This window comes from Sphaeramia orbicularis, chromosome 10 (assembly GCF_902148855.1).
Source record: "Sphaeramia orbicularis chromosome 10, fSphaOr1.1, whole genome shotgun sequence".
NCBI lineage: Eukaryota > Metazoa > Chordata > Actinopteri > Kurtiformes > Apogonidae > Sphaeramia > Sphaeramia orbicularis.
Genome location: NC_043966.1, coordinates 50,843,182 through 50,861,778, shown reverse-complemented (window position 1 = coordinate 50,861,778; position 18,597 = coordinate 50,843,182). Strand labels below are relative to the sequence as shown.

At 38.9% G+C, this 18,597-nt stretch overlaps 1 protein-coding gene across 1 annotated transcript; it reads right to left on the bottom strand.

Moving 5' to 3' along the window:
• Positions 1–1,450: 1,450 nt before the first annotated feature.
• Positions 1,451–18,270, bottom strand: magt1 (magnesium transporter 1). Its single transcript, XM_030145923.1, has 10 exons — positions 18,140–18,270; positions 12,582–12,751; positions 12,378–12,495; positions 11,000–11,140; positions 10,760–10,900; positions 9,885–9,974; positions 8,733–8,796; positions 5,386–5,460; positions 4,498–4,588; positions 1,451–4,419 (listed from the first exon to the last, which is right to left on the bottom strand). The coding sequence occupies exons 1-10, from the start codon at positions 18,218–18,220 to the stop codon at positions 4,404–4,406; spliced, it is 987 nt and encodes a 328-aa protein (XP_030001783.1). The 5' UTR covers positions 18,221–18,270; the 3' UTR covers positions 1,451–4,403.
• Between the last annotated feature and the right edge of the window lie 327 nt (positions 18,271–18,597).

The following is an 18,597-nucleotide window of genomic DNA, read 5'->3' as shown; positions in this document are numbered from 1 at the left end:
TAGTGCTTTTTAAGAATACCAGTGTTCTGAGGTCTATAGTCAAAAGTAACCACTTCCATTTACGCAGTTTTAATACACCCCCTGGCCAGAAAAAAAAGAAAAAAGTCCCCGTCTGTATTTAACTCAGCATGTAGTTCAGATCCTTCCATTGGATATTTATTGCAGTCATTAAAAAGTGTTTCAGCTGCAACAAGTTTTTAACCTCACTACTTGCAGTGAGTAGCTTCTCATTTCTTAGACAACCATCAGTTTGAAAACAATAAGACTGGACGGTGTTTCAATGGAAAAAGGTCATGTCATCTGATGAGTACGAACTGACCCTGTTCTAGAGTGATGGATAGATCAGGGTGAAAAAAAAGAGGCAGATGAAATGATTTACCCATCATGCCTAGTGCCTGTGGGGACATGTGTTATGATCTGGAGTTGCTTCAGTTGGTCAGGTCAAGGTTCAGCAACAGTGTCCAAAAAACATTGGAAAAAATGTTGTAACATCACATAAGCTGATGAAAATGACATGATGAATGTGTGCCATAATCACACCAAAAGAATGTCCAAAGAGATATCTACCCACCTAGTCAAACTTTGACAAAATTTTAAGACACTAAAACCTGCATACATGCAGACTTACAATACTTGAAATGTCTGTTAAATGTTGTAAAATTACTTGGTTAATGGTTTTCTGAAATCAGTCAAAAATTACTGCAGAAAACTCAGAAAGCGTAATGTGTATTTAGCTGATAAATTAAGATTGATAGAGTCCTACCAATCCAGTACAAGCTGTACCTTACAAACTCATAAATTACTAAAACCCAATGAAAAACACGCTCCAAGTATCATACCAAAAACTCTTAAATCAAAGAACTTAATATGTACTAAAACCACCAAATGTGATATTACAGCCAGTGAACAGTAAGAAAAATCCAATTGCAATTTATCCTTAGAGATTGTAGGATGGTCAGTACTAATTTAACCTCACACAGAAATCCAGATTTAATAAAAACTTATTTGGAGGAGCATAGCTTCAGGATTTTTGCAAAGTCTCATTTGGTTAATAGAACTATTACAAAGAAAATTTAGGACATAAACAGAGTAAATATGAGCTGTGAGGTATGGATTAAAATGAGCCTGCTGGTTTGTTTTACATGGTGATATCGTTGACATTAAATAAAAATTACATAATTACCTTTAAATGTGTTGTAAATTGGGTGGGCTGGGAGGAAAACTAAATTCTAACCCACCTAGATTATCCCATGAAGGGAGGCTTTGATCAGTCTTGGGGGATTTCTGACTAGCAGGGAGGGGGTTAAATGACTGACAGCTGTAACTACTGTTCACTGTTCAGATTCAGTCAGATGTGACTCTACTGCTCTATTCACAGAAGATTGGAGAAGACAAGTGGTGTCATCTTTATGGTAACTGTACTTGATGACCAAGGAGACAGACACAGAGGAGCAGTTAAGGCACTTTAATATCAGAAACAACCACCATAGATCAAATATTCTCTCCTGATACACCCAGGAAAAATTCAATTCAAAATTAAATTTTGAAAAAGTAGAGATGTAATATTGAAACAGAGGCAGAGTTAGCAGGCACTGTAACTCACATACACAGAACAAAGGACAGGTGCCCTTATGCCACTGTAAGACACCAGTAAAAGCAGACAGAACAGAGAACGGCACCAGAAAAAGACACACCATTCAGTCAAGTGATTTGATAAATCCAAACATCGCATCATTGAAGTGAGGGTGATGGTTATGAAACATTTTAAAAATCAACATTTGAGTACTTACTTAATAGAAAACCATGCTCAGGTAACTAATACTTTTTGCAGTAAAGCTTCATAGTGTCAAGGCTACATTTCGAATGTTTTTAAATTGCACATCACACCACCTGTTTTTTCATAAATCCATGTTTCCAGCATTTGGAAGAACCACAAAAGGTGTTTTTAGGACTCCTAGATAAGACTATGAAAGTATTTATCTGTAGACCTTCTTAAAGCTGCAGTATTTGATAGTTCTTTTAGGGTCACTTCTGCATTTACTCCTTGCTTGTGTTTTCAGGCTATAGAAAATCTACCTCATGATGCCATAACATTATCTAGTTACAGATGTTATCTATCACTGATGAGATTCCATTCCTGTGCTACTGTGTCTCAACATGGAAGCTTAGAAACAAGGCTTAACTTTTCAATAAACAATAATGAGGTTCATCTGTATCCATATGTAATCATTTAGTTTGGACAGACAGGAGGAGGGTATTTTACATTTCTGGTATTTTTCCACCTGTTGGCTCCTGTGGCTTTAACTGGTAACACTGTGACTATGGTAGACTACACTAAAGTCAGAGGATGGCACACCTTTCCACTAGTGCTAAAATCCAACAGTGGTATGTTTTGGTAATGCTTGCTTTTATCCTTCCGAGTCTGCCCACTGATGGAGGATGAATCAAATAGTTTCTCAAATGGTTTACTGTAAAAATATTGAATGTTGTTTTAATTGTGCTCTGTAAATGAAAAGACACCGACTCTATGCCGGACAACTGAGATGGATGATAGCAAAAGGCAATGCTCCAACATACACCTAATAAACTGTAGCAAGTTTCAAGGAAAAAAAAACCAAACAAAACATGTTTGGTACGTTTTCCAATTCTGCTGAGAAAACTCAAAATGCATCTGCATCCATTTTAGCACCCCCTTGTGGTTCACAGTTGGCTCAGTAGCAAAAGGCAACACTACAACACAGTGATCAACTATTGCAAGTTTGGTGAACAAACAATGAAGGGCTTCCCAGTTCTGCTCAAAAACCAAATGATGATGGATAGAGTGCCAGACTGTTCTGTATCCACCCAAGATATTGTGTAAAAAATGCACCAGTGGCCAGTGTAAGTGTAAATACTGGGTTTAGTGTTGGCATTTAACTACTAGAAATGATCACAGATGTACCCGGGGACCAGTTGTATAACAATACTGCAAAATTTGCAGAGAAATCAATTTTTAACAGAATTTGTAATATACCGTTATGCTTTCTGCATCTATTTATTAAAAATACTATGATCAAAGAACTGGAAAGAAATAACACACAGGCCCATATAATTACACAGGAAAATGAGAAAAAAAAATCTAAATTTTTGTGTTTTAAACAACCTTCAGAGCCATTCAAGTATAGTAGTCATAGTTTATAGGGTGCACTTGAATTTATCAAGTCCCTGACAGTGCCTATGAGTCTGCAGTGCTTTAAGTGCATTCCTAACCAGCTGTTGATCACATTTTAATGTGTGCATTCAAAACCCTAAGTGGAAATGCTGAGACTTTGAAAAAACAAAACAAAAAAAATTTTTTTTGAAAAAAGCTTTGAATGTATGGGAGAAGTGGATGGAGATCTATTTAGCAAGCAATAGTGTGTGCATCTGTGGAGTAATAAGTAGACTACAGTGTCCTTGGAAAAGAAACTAATGATATTAGATGGAAACAGCAATGAAACACAACCATATATGAGAAGGAGCTGCAGAAACAAACGTAAGGGCTCCTCAAACAACAGCTAAAGTAGCAAACACAATGATGAGCTACCTCTTAATAGTCACATAACATTGGTGGATGGAAATGGGCTTTTTCTTTTGCAGATTTTCTGAAAGATTTATCTAATCACTTGACAGGTGAATCACTTCCTCAGATTAATTCAGGCATGGACAGTGAAGCAGACATCTCATCTCAATAGGTCTCTATGTTTTGATATTTTAAGTTAGACACAGAGTGTACATTCACACAGACACATGCAGAGAAACATTTTTGCCTGAACACCAAAATATAAATTTATGTTAATATAATTGTGGAATCACTGAAGTCATGAGAGGTGAAACTTTTTTTTTTATCTTATGTGCTTAAGATAACCTTCAGGACTCTGTAGTTTGCAGTAGTAGATCAATAGTTTCTTCAGTTTAAGTGTAACTCATTTGATTAAACTACCACCAACTCACACAATGTAGTTCTTTACAGGAATATATATAAAAAAAAAAATTAAAAAAAAAAACTGTGGGAAAAGTGTTGATTCCAGAAATAGAATTCCTCACTTCAATACTCTACTGTCTTGGGTCAATTTTACCCTCACACAAATAAGTAAATACACGAAAATCTATGTGTGGTCCCAATGGTTAAAACATATTTAGTGAGCATTAGACAGAACACTACAGTCAATTCATTGTCAACTGTTTTTTTAAAATTCATTTTGGCACCAAACCATTTCACTGGACCCAGATAGTGATTTGTTGCCATGAGGTGTCTGTGAAGGCAGTTTGTGATGACCCAGCTGCTTTTGGCTCAGGAGATTAAAGCTAATTATGGCTTATAGCAGAACTTCATCTTAGTGAAGTTCATGTTTGCTGTGAAGCTGGAGGACCACTCATCAGCTCTAACTCAACAGGAAGCTGCAACACATAACAAAAGGCACACAGTCAGTATGTCAACCAGTATGAGCACAGTAAACTGAATGGATGTGTTTCTACCTGTAGGGGTATCCGTGGTACTTTGCTCTGAATATAGACAGCAGCCAGCTGAAAAACAGCATCACCAGACCAATACCTGCCACACACATAACTGACAAAAACAAACATATTTACTTGCATTGTTGTAACTACTGCAGATATTAGCCTACATTACATTTTTTGCATTTTTCCACTAGTAATATATAGCCTGGCCAAAAACACCTGGTTCCCACCTGGATCATCTAAAATAGCTCCAAAATCTATTGGATAATTACTGCAGGTTCATGACACATCATGTTAATACATGGATTGGCCACTAGACCTGAACCCCGCTGAGAATCTTTTGAATGTGTTGGAGAAGACTTTACACAGTGGTCCAACTCTCCATCATCAAATCAAGTTCTGGGACAAAAGAATTAGTTAGACAAAAATAAATGCTGTGACCCTGCACAAACAATGTGAGCCATTAACAAATGTGTCTTGTAATCAAAGTTAAAGGTGGTTTAAAAAACATCATGGATGGAACTTTTTTTTTGCCAGTTGTGTATTCTTCATATGAAGACATTAGCACTATGTTTACTTGTATGTTTTGCATTTCCAGCCTGTTTTGCTTTGCACAACACTTACAAAGAACAAGTTCAGTCAGATCTGTCCCTCAGAATCTTGAGTTATAGTCCACAACATATTTTAACCTTTGGCCACCAAATGCTATAAATATATGTGAAATTTTCCTCAGATTTTGGTATATAAATGCATTTGTGAGGTTATAGTGATCTTCACTTTTGAGTTTATCTCTGAGTCTCTGCCACCAAAATGTCTTCAGTTCATCCTTGAATCTAAGTGGTCATTGACAGATGGACTTTCTTACAGACACCCAAAACGAATGTAACTCTCTAGGTGTGAACTTACTTTTCCTCTTTCCAATGTCCATGTCAGATGTAGCAGCCTCACATAGCAACACCATTCCCATAGTAACAGCAGCATCTAACATTATAGTCAAGGTTTATGACAGTAAGTGTATGTGAGAAGATACTGCAGGAGAAATCATTTATCATACGAAAACAATATACCACAAGAACCTGACTGGTACACATTGGTTGATAATGATGTGCATTTCTCTTTTATATACAGTTTGTATATATGGATTTATGCATCTAGGTATATATGTATTTATTCCTTCTGGGACCTCTTGGCAAGGTCATGCTTGTAAATGGGAACTGGTTCTCAAGCATTTTACCTGGATAAATAAAGGTCAAATTAAAAGAAATAAAACAAGTGAAAAAGTAAGTGGAGCTTACTAATATCTAGCCCACCCACACAACACTTTGTCCTTCCTACTCACTGATACCCTGGCTAGTCAGGAACTGTCAACTATGCTAATATTTCATCTCATTGAAGTTCTAAAAGAGAATACAGCATGACAGGAGTAGAAAAGCAATAATATTTCAACCGTCTGCCAGGCTGATTTGAATGTGTCTGGACAGACAGACGGACAGGTGAAACGACAGAAGTCCTGGTATGTATTATCCTAGTGCTCTGACCTGTGGGGATCCTTAGGTTCTAGATGTGGCAGTTGTTATGCTGCTGTGTATTCGTGCATGCTGTATCGCATTTGTCCATCAGTCACCGCCAAAGTGTTCTGGGCATAGCAACGTGATTGTAAGGCTACTGTATTCCAAAATTACTAATATCTCCCAAAATATTGGTCCTATAAACTTGCCATTTTTGCTAGTCTGTTCCTTGACCAAAAATACATAAATATGCCAAACTACAGCAGTCAGCTCTTTACGGATTTTGTGTGAATCCCCAGACACACACACACATATACACACACTAACGCACACAGAGGTCACATGGCTTTTATAATATAGATAACTATCCCCCCTATAGGGCATGGTTCTAATAACCAGTTGGCTAATTTTTCCATGTTCAACTTTTCGAAAATCGCTTCAATAACTTTTCTAAGCGTAAATTTATAAAAATTCACAAAAAATTAAAAAATTCAAATCCAGCCATTAAAATGTGCACCACACCTCTCCTAGTGGTAAAGACAACGTAAAATCGAATAGAATCGGCTGAATAGTCTTCGAGAAATCTGTTGAAATCTCGGCTGGATAAAAGGAAAGACAGACGGAATTCCTGGCATATAGCGGGGTATAATAATACTTGTACAATGTTAATACAGTGGGGCAAAAAAGTATTTAGTCAGCCACTGATTTTGCAAGTTCTCCTACTTAGAAAGATGAAACATCTGTAATTTTTATTAGAGGTACACTTCAACTATGAGAGACAAAATGAGAAAAAAAATCCAGGTAATCACACTGTAGGATTTAAAAAATTTATTTGTAAATTATGGTGGAAAATAAGTATTTGGTCAATAACAAAAGCTCAACTCAATACTTTGTGACATAACCTTTGTTGGCAATGACAGAGGTCAAACGTTTCCTGTAAGTCTTCACCAGGTTTGCACACTGTAGCTGATATTTTGGCCCATTCCTCCATGCAGATCTCCTCTAGAGCAGTGATGTTTGGGAGCTGTCGCTGGGCAACACGGACTTTCAACTCCCTCCACAAATTTTCTATGGGGTTGAGGTCTGGAGACTGGCTAGGCCACTCCAGGACCTTGAAATGCTTTTTACAGAGCCACTCCTTCGTTGCCCGAGTGGTGTGTTTGGGATCACTGTCATGCTGGAAGACCCAGCCACGTTCCATCTTAAATGCTCTTACTGATGGAAGGAGGTTTTGGCTTAAAATCTCACGATACATGGCCCCGTTCATTCTTTCCTTAACAGATCAGTCGTCCTGTCCCCTTTGCAGAAAAACAGCCCCAAAGCATGAGGTTTCCACTCCCATGCTTCACAGTAGGTATGGTGTTCTTTGGACGCAACTCAGCATTCTTCTTCCTCCAAACACGACGAGTTGAGTCTTTACCAAAAAGTTCTATTTTGGTTTCATCTGACCACATGATATTCTCCCAGTCCTCTTCTGGATCATCCATATGCTCTCTAGCAAACTTCAGACGGGCCTGGACATGCACTGGCTTAAGCAGGGGGACACGCCTGGCGCTGCAGGATTTGAGTCCCTCTCAGCGTAGTGTGTTACTGATGGGAGCCTTTGTGACTTTGGTCCCAGCTCTCTGCAGGTCATTCATCAGGTCCCTCCATGTAGTTCTGGGATTTTTGCTCACCGTTCTCATGATCATTTTAACCCCACGGAATGAGATCCTGCGTGGGGCCCCAGATAGAGGGAGATTATCAATGGTCTTGCATGTCTTCCATTTTCTTACAATTGCTCCCACAGTTGATTTATTCACACCAACCTGCTTGCCTATTGTAGATTCACTCTTCCCAGCCTGGTGCAGGTCTACAATTTTCTTCCTGGTGTCCTTCGACAGCTCTTTGGTCTTGGCCATGGTTGAGTTTGGAGTCTGACTGTTTGAGGCTGTGGACAGGTGTCTTTCATACAGATAACGAGTTCAAACAGGTACCATTAATACAGGAACGAGTGGAGGACAGAGGAGCTTCTTAAAGAAGAAGTTACAGGTCTGTGAGAGCCAGAAATCTTGCTTGTTTGTGGGTGACCAAATACTTATTTTCCACCATAATTTACAAATAAATTCTTTAAAAATCCTACAATGTGATCTCCTGGATTTTTTTTCTCATTTTGTCTCTCATAGTTGAAGTGTACCTCTGATGAAAATTACAGACCTCTCTCATCTTTCTAAGTAGGAGAACTTGCAAAATCAGTGGCTGACTAAATACTTTTATGGCCCACTGTACTTGTATTTGGAGTAGTAGTATTAACAATTAAGGACATTTGTTCTAGCTATTGGTAATTATACTAGCACCTGTTGTTTTTTTTTTTCTCTCTCTCTTTCAACAGACAACCATTCTCCAAGAGTCGGGGTCTGTTCGAGGTTTCTGTCTGTTAAAAGGAAGTTTGTCGTCACCACTGTCACCAAGTGTTTGCTCCTGAAGGATTCTGTTGGGATTCTGAAAATTGGCTCAAGAGTCTGGTTTAGACCAGCTCTAAATGTAAAGTGTCATGAGATAACTTTTGTTATGATGTGACGCTATATAAATACATTTGATTTTCCTATATACCTCTGCCCACCCCATAGAGCAAGGGTATAAAAATAAAAATGAAATTAGCAATATCATTCAAGATTACTTGTGCCTTCACTAGTAATTATAGGTCGAACCCTCAGAGAGAACCCTCAGTTTAGCACTTCTTCAACTGCTGGAGCTAAAAGATACTGAAGAGAAGAACAATGTGGGTTTCGGCTACGAACTGGGCTTGACTGCTGCCGTGGATGTAACTCTGCAAACACACAAAAAAGTACATGTTTTGCATAAATTCTACATTAAGAAAAAACACAACCAACCAACCATCTGACTCCAAGGTCTCTGAAAATGCAAATGGACAGCTTTGACTTTCTTATGGCCTTGATCATCATTTAGTTGTTTAGAGACAATCTCTGGCCATTCTCTTGCTCCACATTCACAAATATGAGGATTTTCTGCTGTTCTCCATTTGATGTTATTGCTTAGAAACCAGATATCTGTGTGTTTTGGGTTTTTTTTGCTGGTTGAATATTCTATAGATGTAAACTTGTAATGAATGGTACAACAGACATATTGCAACTGTAAATGTATCAAAAACCAAAAGAACTTTTTAACACACAATGAAAATATTACTTGGAGCATAGTTGTTCCATTTAAGAATTTTAGATTTCAGTCAAAAACAGACTGGATTTGCCTGCAGGTATAAAGGGGTCCAATCACCTCAGAGTCACTGCACTACCAACCCACCAAATCATCTAGTTCAGTATATGACCAGGCACTATTTGGCACAAGTGGATGGAGCCACTGTACCATCCCCCGATGTCTGAAGTCTTGTCTGAAGCTTTGAGTTTGCATTTTGGCCAATACCATCTAGGCTTTGAGGACCAGAAGTGACCCTATTTGGATAAGACAGTAGAGCTTAGGAAGAGCAAACAGCTGAACAGTAATGTGAGTTGAATGTTTACTATATAAGAATTTGTTTAAAAAATGTGTTTGCATTTCCCTTTGAGTACATTTACTCTTTTTCAGTAAAAGTGAAAACCATGAGCAAAACTTTGTGTTAAATTCAGAAACTTTAATGGATGATGCTACTTCCATTAACACTGTCTACTGCCAAACTTCAAAATGTAAATGAAGTATGTTTTCTTTTGTTATCACCTACTCATATCCATCAGTCAACACCCACTAAAGAGGCATCAACTCTTCTACTGGCCATGGTTGTTGTCCCCTACTGCAGACCCACAGAATAGTTAGTGCACCTTCATTATTGTGTTTGTTAGACTCCAACTATTTAGTGCCAGCATGTATATGGAATAAATATTGGGAAATGTGTGTTTGTCTTACAACTTGTCCAGTGCTGGGGTTCTTGTGTGCATAGGGCGGTCCTCTGATGTGGTTCCACATCTGGCCTGAGGTCATGATCAACACAAAGCACTGGAATATACAAACACAACACAATAAAGTATTAAAATAATAAAAGCATCATATATATTCAGTGTAAACTGTAGATGGGATCATTATCTATATGAGGGGTGCACAGTCCTGGTCCTCGAGAGCTACTATCCTGCATGTTTTAGATGTTTCCCTCTTCTAATACACCTGACAGTCATTATCAGGTTTCTGCAGAGCTTGATGATAGACTTATTTGAATCAGGTGTGTTGGAAGAAGGATACATCTAAAACAAGCAGCATAGTAGCTCTCAAGGACCAGGATTGGGCATCCCTGATCTATATTACACCCTTCTCCTGTACTGTCTGTGCAGGGCATTATTCAGCTCTGTTGAACACTATACAGACAGTATGAAGCACTTCTAAAACTTCTTTTTTGAGAAATTTTCAGTTGTCTTTACATTTTAATGACACTCGGAGTAGGTAACGGGTCCTTCAGTCTGTCCCAGGATGCATTTGTAATCAAAATGCCAAAAGAACATTGACATATGCATCCCAGACTACCTCTGAATGCATCCTGCCACATGCCAGTGGATCCTCAATGTATCCTGTGTTCGTACATACCTAGCATTAAAGAGGTCCACATGTGACTGGATCACTGGACGTACTTAATGCCTGGTCCGAACAAAATATACAAGGCCATAATCTAAGGTTTAGGCTCAGTTTAGATTAAGGAAAATCATGGTCATGGTTAAGGGTGAGGGATAACCCGAGGAAATCAATTTAAGTCAATGAAATGTCCCCTGAATGGAAATACAATGTGTGCATACCAGTGCAGAGAAGGCCCAAACGTTCTTGTTAAAGAGGAACTCCAGATTGTGCCTTCGTAGATATGCCAGTCCACCAATTACAGCCAAGAGGAAGCCCAGGAGGAGAGGACCCGCATAGTTTGGAGGCCGAATAACACGAATCTACAAAACATATACAGTGAAATTCAGTCATTACAGGATCATGTTATCTTTGATGCAATCACTGGTTCAGTGTGAAGCTCTTGTGTGTTTGAAATGTACCTGTACATCAGTCCTGTCTGCCACCCATCGAGCCAGCTGCTCTGCTGCAAAGCCTCGGACTTGCAGCTCGTAAGTATCAGTCCTGCGAGGTTTCCCTTTGGGTGGGAAGTGGAGGAACGTTGGAGCAGAATTCATATTTAACTGCAACACAAACACAGTTAAAATTAGATTATGGATACACACACCATCTATGTACATCTGTTAAACCGCATGTTAACACAAATATCTAATTGGCCAATCACATGGTAGCAACTCAGTGTATATAGGTATGTAGACATTGGTCAAACCAAGCATCACACGCACGCACACACACATACACACAACTATCTTTAAGGTTTACAGAGAATGGTCCAAAAAAAGATCAAATATACAGTGAACTGCAGTTTTCTGGGTGAAATCAAAGGTTCTCTGTCCAAATCAATCATTTAATATGAATTGATAAACCTTTTTGTTTCATGGTGTTATGGGATAGTGAATACACTTTCAAGTAGGACTGCATGATTTTGGCCAAAATATAAAATACCGATTTTTTCCTCTAAAAACCCTATTTTCGATTTTATAGAAGTCAGCATGTTGTTTGCGTGAGCAGACTGCAATGCAAGGCACTGCTCCCTACCTCAAATCTGTGATGGTATCATGTGATGGGCCCACAGAAATGATACCAATGCAAGTCAGTGACAGGCATAAGTCATGCGTGGGCCACATAATATAAGTGATCCCCATGCAGTTATATTTAAATTGGTGGACCCGTGCGTGGAGGAGACCGACCCAGGAGACGCTGGAGGGATTATATCTCTGGGGTGGCCAGGGAACGCCTCAGGATTCCCCTGGAGCTGGTGGATGTGGCTGGGCCGAGGGCTGTCTGCGCTCCTCAGCTGATGCTGCTGACCCCATGACCCAGATCAGTACTGTATGGATCCATGTGGAACAACACTTGATGAGTGATCCCCATGCAGTTATATTTGAACTGGGGGATCTGTGCATGGACCATGACTTACATTGGTATCACTACTGCGGGCCCATCACAGATTTAATATCCATGGTCATTACACAGACTTCTGTGAAAGACCACTCTCACAGTTAGGAGGAGGAGCCTATGGTAGCCCGCAGACGCACGGCTCAAAGGCGCAAGAGAGACAAAATTGATTCGATGATTTCCCTTTTTTAAAAATCGTCCTAATTAAAAAATCTGATTTTGATTTAAAATCGATTAATCGCGCAGCCCTACTTTCAAGCTTCTGGTTCCAGACACAGAGGAGAGCAGTATAATCTAGAATCTGCTAAGTGATTGGGAAATACAGCTGTCAATCAAATGTCTAAACTCCCTACTTCTGTGAAAAGACCGGGGTTTAGAGTGAAGAAAAGAAAGGCATCTCACCATCTGGAAGACATCCGATCCTTCATCAAAATCAACAGATGCAAAGAAGACTTTGTTGGTGAAGGCAGAGGAATAACGCCATGAGTTAGCCAGCACCTGGAACTCCTCATCAGCTTGTCTGGAATGGAGACACGTGCTTAGAATTGATTCAATAAGTTCCATTAAAATGATAGTAGCACAGGTTGGTGCAGTTCCCCCTCTTACCTGCACACCCCACACTGTCTCTGTGGCTGCAGAGCTGTAAACATTATCACCACAGAGTAGTTCCTGGGAGGAGCCTTGACAAAACGCCGAAACTTGTCTCCGTTCATCCTGATGACGGAGCGTTTGGAAGCCCACTCCATCATCTGAGTCACCTTCTCTGATAGCAGAGTCTGAAGTACACACAACATGCTAATGTAAGACAAGGTTCAATCATTTATGAACAAAAATGATGACTGGACTATGCCATTTAAGTCATGTATTCTTATTTCAGTTCTTGTTTTTACAGTAACATGTTTATTTGTAAATAAGTTTGGTTTTCTGCAATTATCCCACTAATTTAACTTTATTGTCCTCTGCAGTGGAAAATTTTCTTCAGTTCACCCACAAAGAGCACACACAATAAATGTTCTAGAAATAAAATAAATAAGCAGAGCTGATGTATTGAATGTTCCATATCACCAATGATAGACCTGGCCCTCCTGTCCACCGTCATGCCATATGGTGGCTCTAAAGACCTTTGCTGCTGATCTCTTATTTTTCATTCTGTTATGATATTTCTGTTAAGTTTATTTTAATTTGCCACAGAATGATGGCAAAACAAAACTGTCATATTAAACATCAACACACTTTCAATCAAACTTGTGATTGATATGATTATCTAACACTTTGGACAAAGATATGTAATGGAGGCAGGATATTTTAGTTTAACAAGAATGTTTATCATCTAAAATGAAAATACTGTACTCTACAAATTTCAGATCCTTCCATTGGATAATTACTGCAGTGATTCAGATTTCAGCTGCGACAAGCGCTTTAACCCTTTAACTGATTCTTTGAGTAGCTTCTCTTTTCTGAAAGAGCCACCATTTTGATATAGAGCATAAAGATTGGACACTGTTTCAATGGAAAAACTTCCTGTGGTCTGATCTGAGTCCAGACTGACCCTCTTCCACAGAGTGATGGGTGCATCAGGGTGAGAAGGCACTTTACACAGCGATCTGTCTCTCCATCATCAATACAAGATCTGGGCCAAAAAAATGAAAGTAACTATGGACAGGAATACAGTAAGGCCCAAATATATTTGGACAGTGACACAATTTTCATGATTTTTGTTCTGCATACCACCACACTGAATTTGAAAAAAAAAAAAACAGCTGAGATGCAGTTGAAGTGCAAACTTTCAGGTTTAATTCAAGGGGTTTAACAAAAAGTATCCGCTGAAACATTTAGGGAATTGCCACCTTTTTCAAACAAAGTCTCCTCATTTCAGGGGCTCAAAAATAATTGGACAAATAAACATTACCATAAAAAAAATGTTCATTTTTAATACTTTGTTGATAATCCTTTCCAGCCAATGACTGCCGGAAGTCTGGAACCCATGGACATCACCAAACAGAGTTTACTCTTTTGTGATGCTTTGCCAGGCCTTTACTGCAGCTGTTTTCAGCTGTTGCTTGTTTGCGGGTCTTTCTGCCTCAAGTTTGGTCTTAAGCAAGTGAAATGCATGCTCAGTCAGAGATGTGGTGATTGACTTGGCCATTGAAGAATATTCCACTTTTTGCCCTAAAAAAATCATGGGTTGCTTTTGCAGTATGTTTTGGGTCGTTGTCCATCTGCACTGTGAAGCACCATCCAATCAACTTTGTTGCATTTGGCTGAATCTGAGCAGAAAGCTTATCCCTATATATTTCAGAATTCATCCTGCTGCTTCTGTCTTCTGACACATCATCAATAAACTCTAGTGACCCAGTGCCAATGGAAGCCATGCATGCCCATGCCATCACACTGCCTCCACCATGTTTCATAAAAGATGGGCTGTGCTTTGGATCCTAAGCTGTTCCAAGCCTTCTCCACACGTTCTTCCCATCATTCTGGTACAGGTTGATCTTTGTTTCATATTTGTTTTTTTCTTAGCAAAGTCTAATCTGGCGATTCTATTTTTGAGGCAGAGTAATGGTCTGCACCTTGTGGTGAACCCTCTGTATTTGTTCTCATGAAGTCTTCTCTTTATAGTAGACTAATGCTCCGTTTCCACTTCATGGAACCAGCTCGACTCGATACCAGGTCCTATTCCTGGAGACCGTTTCCATTACAGGATACTACCGACTTTAGAGTACCTGGATGTCATAGCGATGCGGCGCGTTACTTCTGTGTTGTCTGCTCAGAGAGTTGCTGATAAACTCGCTCGTTGCCTGTTGTCTCGTCAAGTTCATGCTGAATTGTTATGTTTGAACCTCCTCGACAAACCATGGTGTAGTTTTGCGGGCTGTCATCATGTGGATTAACCTACCGTTATATTTACTGTCAACTTCCACATCTGTTTTTTGTAAAACAGTGGGTCACAGAAACACAACTCTCCGACCAAACAGTGGTCTGCAGTGTTTACACATCACATTTTAGTATCTGGTCCCCAGTCGTGGAACCTCGGCGGAGGTGATACCAAAAAACTAGTAACGGGTATCAGATTCCAGGTCCTTTTTCATAACGGAAATGCAAAAAGCCCAAGTTGAGTCGGGCTGGTACCACATAGTGGAAACGCGGCATAAGATACTGATACACCTACTTCCTGGAGAGTGTGTTTCAGAATGTACCAAACTGCTGATTTGGCCACTCCTACCATTTCCGCTATCTCTCTGATAGATTTGTTCTTTTCAGCGCAGGAATGGTGTGTTTCACTTCCATTGAGAGCTCCTTTGACCACGTAGTAGGTTGACAGCAACAGCTTCCAAATGCAAATGCCACACCTGGATTCAGTTCCAGACCTTTTATCTGCTTAACTAATGATGGATTAAAGAGGGAACAGCCCACATAGCCCATTAAACAGCTTTTGAGTCAGTTGTCCAATTACATTTGGTCCCTTAATAAAGAGGTGGCTAAATATGATAAAGCTATGATACCTAAACCCTTTCTCCTACAGTAGTTGGATGTGAATACCCCTCAAATTAAAGCTGAGTCTCTGCACTTTAAGCCCATATTGCTTATACAACTGTATCTTGCATATGTTTTGGTAAACAGCTAAAATAAAAAAAAAAAAAAAAAAAAAAAAACTTGTGTCGCTGTCCAAATATTTCTGGGCCTAACTGTAGATTTGATGTTTATTTCTGACACCGCATAAGCATTGTGTGACATAAAGATGCTATGATGAGTGTGTCCTGAAATAAAAGATAAAAAGGTATATACATCCTGTGCATACATAAAAGCAAAAACAACAAAGCATGAGCATTATGTCAGCCATGAAAATATCTGTTGCATTACTGCACATCATTTAAACACACAGTGGGGATGATTTTCAGATGTTCAAAACACCAGTATTTTCACAGATGGATGCTTGTATAAACAACTGATCTAAAGGAAAAGTTTCAGCCTCCTGAATTATTGCTGCAGTTAATCAATTCCCATGACTGGGTCTGGATCCACAGGAGGGTCATGGGAGATTTTATTTGGGTCACCAAATACATTTGCATTCAAAAAACATTTAACAAGAAGCGTGTTTTTGACAGTATTTCAGGTTTACCTTGGTTTTTAGGGGAATCATCTGCTGACTTGCTTCAATAATTATTTTTTCTTGTGTACGAGGTAGACAGACAAGGTAAAACACAAACTATTTCATGCAACACTAAGTTGCTGTTGTAGTTATTATTATCATTTTTATCAAAAAGCTTGACCAAATGATAAATTTCCAAAGACAATAAGCAAATAGTAATTTCATTCTGATTTTGATTGATAAGTGATCTACTTTAGTTGGTCTTACTATATTCACATTGATCCTAAGCCTTTACTGAGGGAGGATGTTGAGATTGTTGAGGAAGCCACTTAAAAACAACCGGTTTATTAAATGCGCTTCTCTATCTTTTTTCAATCTTTTTGTAAAGCAAAAAGGAGGATGGGCCTAAGCTACCTGCCACAAGTGTCCTCATGTGAGGCAACCAAACAACAAAAACAAGAACACCTCCCTCCAGTGAAGCAAGCAGCGGTATGTAGTAAATTAACAGTTACATCTAGTGACAAGAAGGAATTCAAGAAGAAGAAGACATACAAGTGTAAGATAATCTAAAGCCTTTAAGTGATCATAATGACATTTATGCCAGATTTCTGGATTTATATTCCTAAAACAAGCTCTTGCCACTGCCCACAGTGCAGCTACTGTATGGGCAGTGAAACAATGGAAAAAGAGCAAAGGGTGTCTATACTTCTGTAAACTCCCCATATCCAATTATCTTCACTAACTGCAGTTACTACTGCTGCAAAACTGATCAAATCACAATCGAAATCATAATATCAGCCTATGCAATTATGCAACAACAAAAGGCGGCAATTCATGGGTCCAGATTTAGGAGAATTTAGGTTGATGTGTTTGCATAAATTAAAAATAAACAAATAAATAAATCTAACAGATAAATCCAACCTTTGATGTCTGGTAATTTAGATTTAAAGGGCAGAGAGAGGTACGGTCTACAACATGCCAAATCAGAGTTCTTATGTTTTTTTGTTTTTTTTCTTATTTATTTTAAGCAAGTAATCAGTCCATTTTCTTTAATAATCAAGAAGGTAGACTTATTATTTTCAGTATTTTCACCAAACTGCATGGCTATAACACTTAACATAGGAACAAGTTTACCCAGTTCTTGATGCACCTGTTGTAATTATGGGTGTTTGTCTCGCTTAAGATATTTTCTTAAAGATTGTAGTGTTTTATTACCTGTATTACATCGTATACAATACAGCATTCAATACAAAGCATATCGTACTTATTCATATTGTATGTTGGAGTTTCAGTGCTACTATTACGTCCATGTCAATGTCCATGTCCTCTATTGGAAGCTAACCTGTGAACTTAAAAGCTGCCAGAAAACCGAAGTATCCAATTGGTTACAAAATGGAGTTCATCATGAATTTTCACCTCAATATTCATAGCCTGGACCTTACTTTTAAATCCATTAATTTCTATCAAGTCGAAACCTACGCTTATATTTACAGATTTTTAAACAGCTGAATGAATCACTACCGACTGGACTAGTAAACGTGTCCATTCAACAAGTCCTAACAGGAACACCTCTGTTCAACAGCCTATGGGAAAGTGACAACGTATATGGCGTAACAGCCAACGAAATGAACTGACTAACAACACAGCCCTAACTCGAACACAGTTAAAGCAATGTGCTATTTAATTCAACGGTTCCTGTTTCTCCGAAACACCGCTGCATCGGTAATCCGGAGAATATGTTAAGAACTTCAGCGAATTCTGTTGCTTAACTTCTCTAAATAGTGTTAGTCCAACACCGAGCTGACAGCCTGAGCTACCGATTTATCCAGAATTCCATCTTAACAACTGATATGTCACTTAATCGTTCACGCCAAGAGGTTCAAACTCATATTTTATATTTGTCATTTGACTTAAGAACACTTATCTGCTTAAAAAACCGACCAGTGCCACACGTTAGCTCACTTTTGACAAACTGTTAGCTTAGCAACTCGGTCGTTCAACAAAGTTTGAAAACGGAGTAAAACTTTTTGTCAAAGTTTATGAACTTTTCTTTATGTTATAACAGGCACTTTACCTCTTTTTTCTTTTGCCCGACAGCAGAGTCATTGTGCAGAAAAATAAGAAATAGCAGCAGTATGAAAACTTTTCCAAACATTCTACACCCTGTTCACTGCTGACGGCCAGTAGCAGCAGTTTACACACTTCTTCTTCTATGGTGAGTCGAACTGTCCCCGCTCAGGCATCTTCTTCTTTGGTGTGTTTAAATATTACCGCCACCTGCTGGAGTGGGCGCTGAACCTTGCACCACGAAAAGTGGAAAAAAGACGAAAGATATTTTTGTAGATGTTTCCTGTGACTATATTCCTCATGACACAGCTCTAACCATGTTCCTTCCACTTTCTTTAAGTGACAGTGAAGGTACGTGCATCGTTGGATGTTTGCCTCTTTTCTGAAGTGTCTGAGAGTCCTGGGTCTTATCCTGAGATAGGTAAAGACTGCTTCTTCCTTTAAAAATCTGCCCTTTATAATGAA

Excerpts from the sequence above, each read along its gene's own strand:
- magt1 (XM_030145923.1), bottom strand. The coding sequence starts at position 18,220 with ATGTTTGGAAAAGTTTTCATACTGCTGCTATTTCTTATTTTTCTGCAC. Across the intron at positions 10,901-10,999 it reads CAGACAGGACTGATGTACAG|ATTCGTGTTATTCGGCCTCC; the intron begins GTACATTTCAAA and ends TATGTTTTGTAG. Across the intron at positions 9,975-10,759 it reads TTTGGGCCTTCTCTGCACTG|TGCTTTGTGTTGATCATGAC; the intron begins GTATGCACACAT and ends TGTATATTCCAG.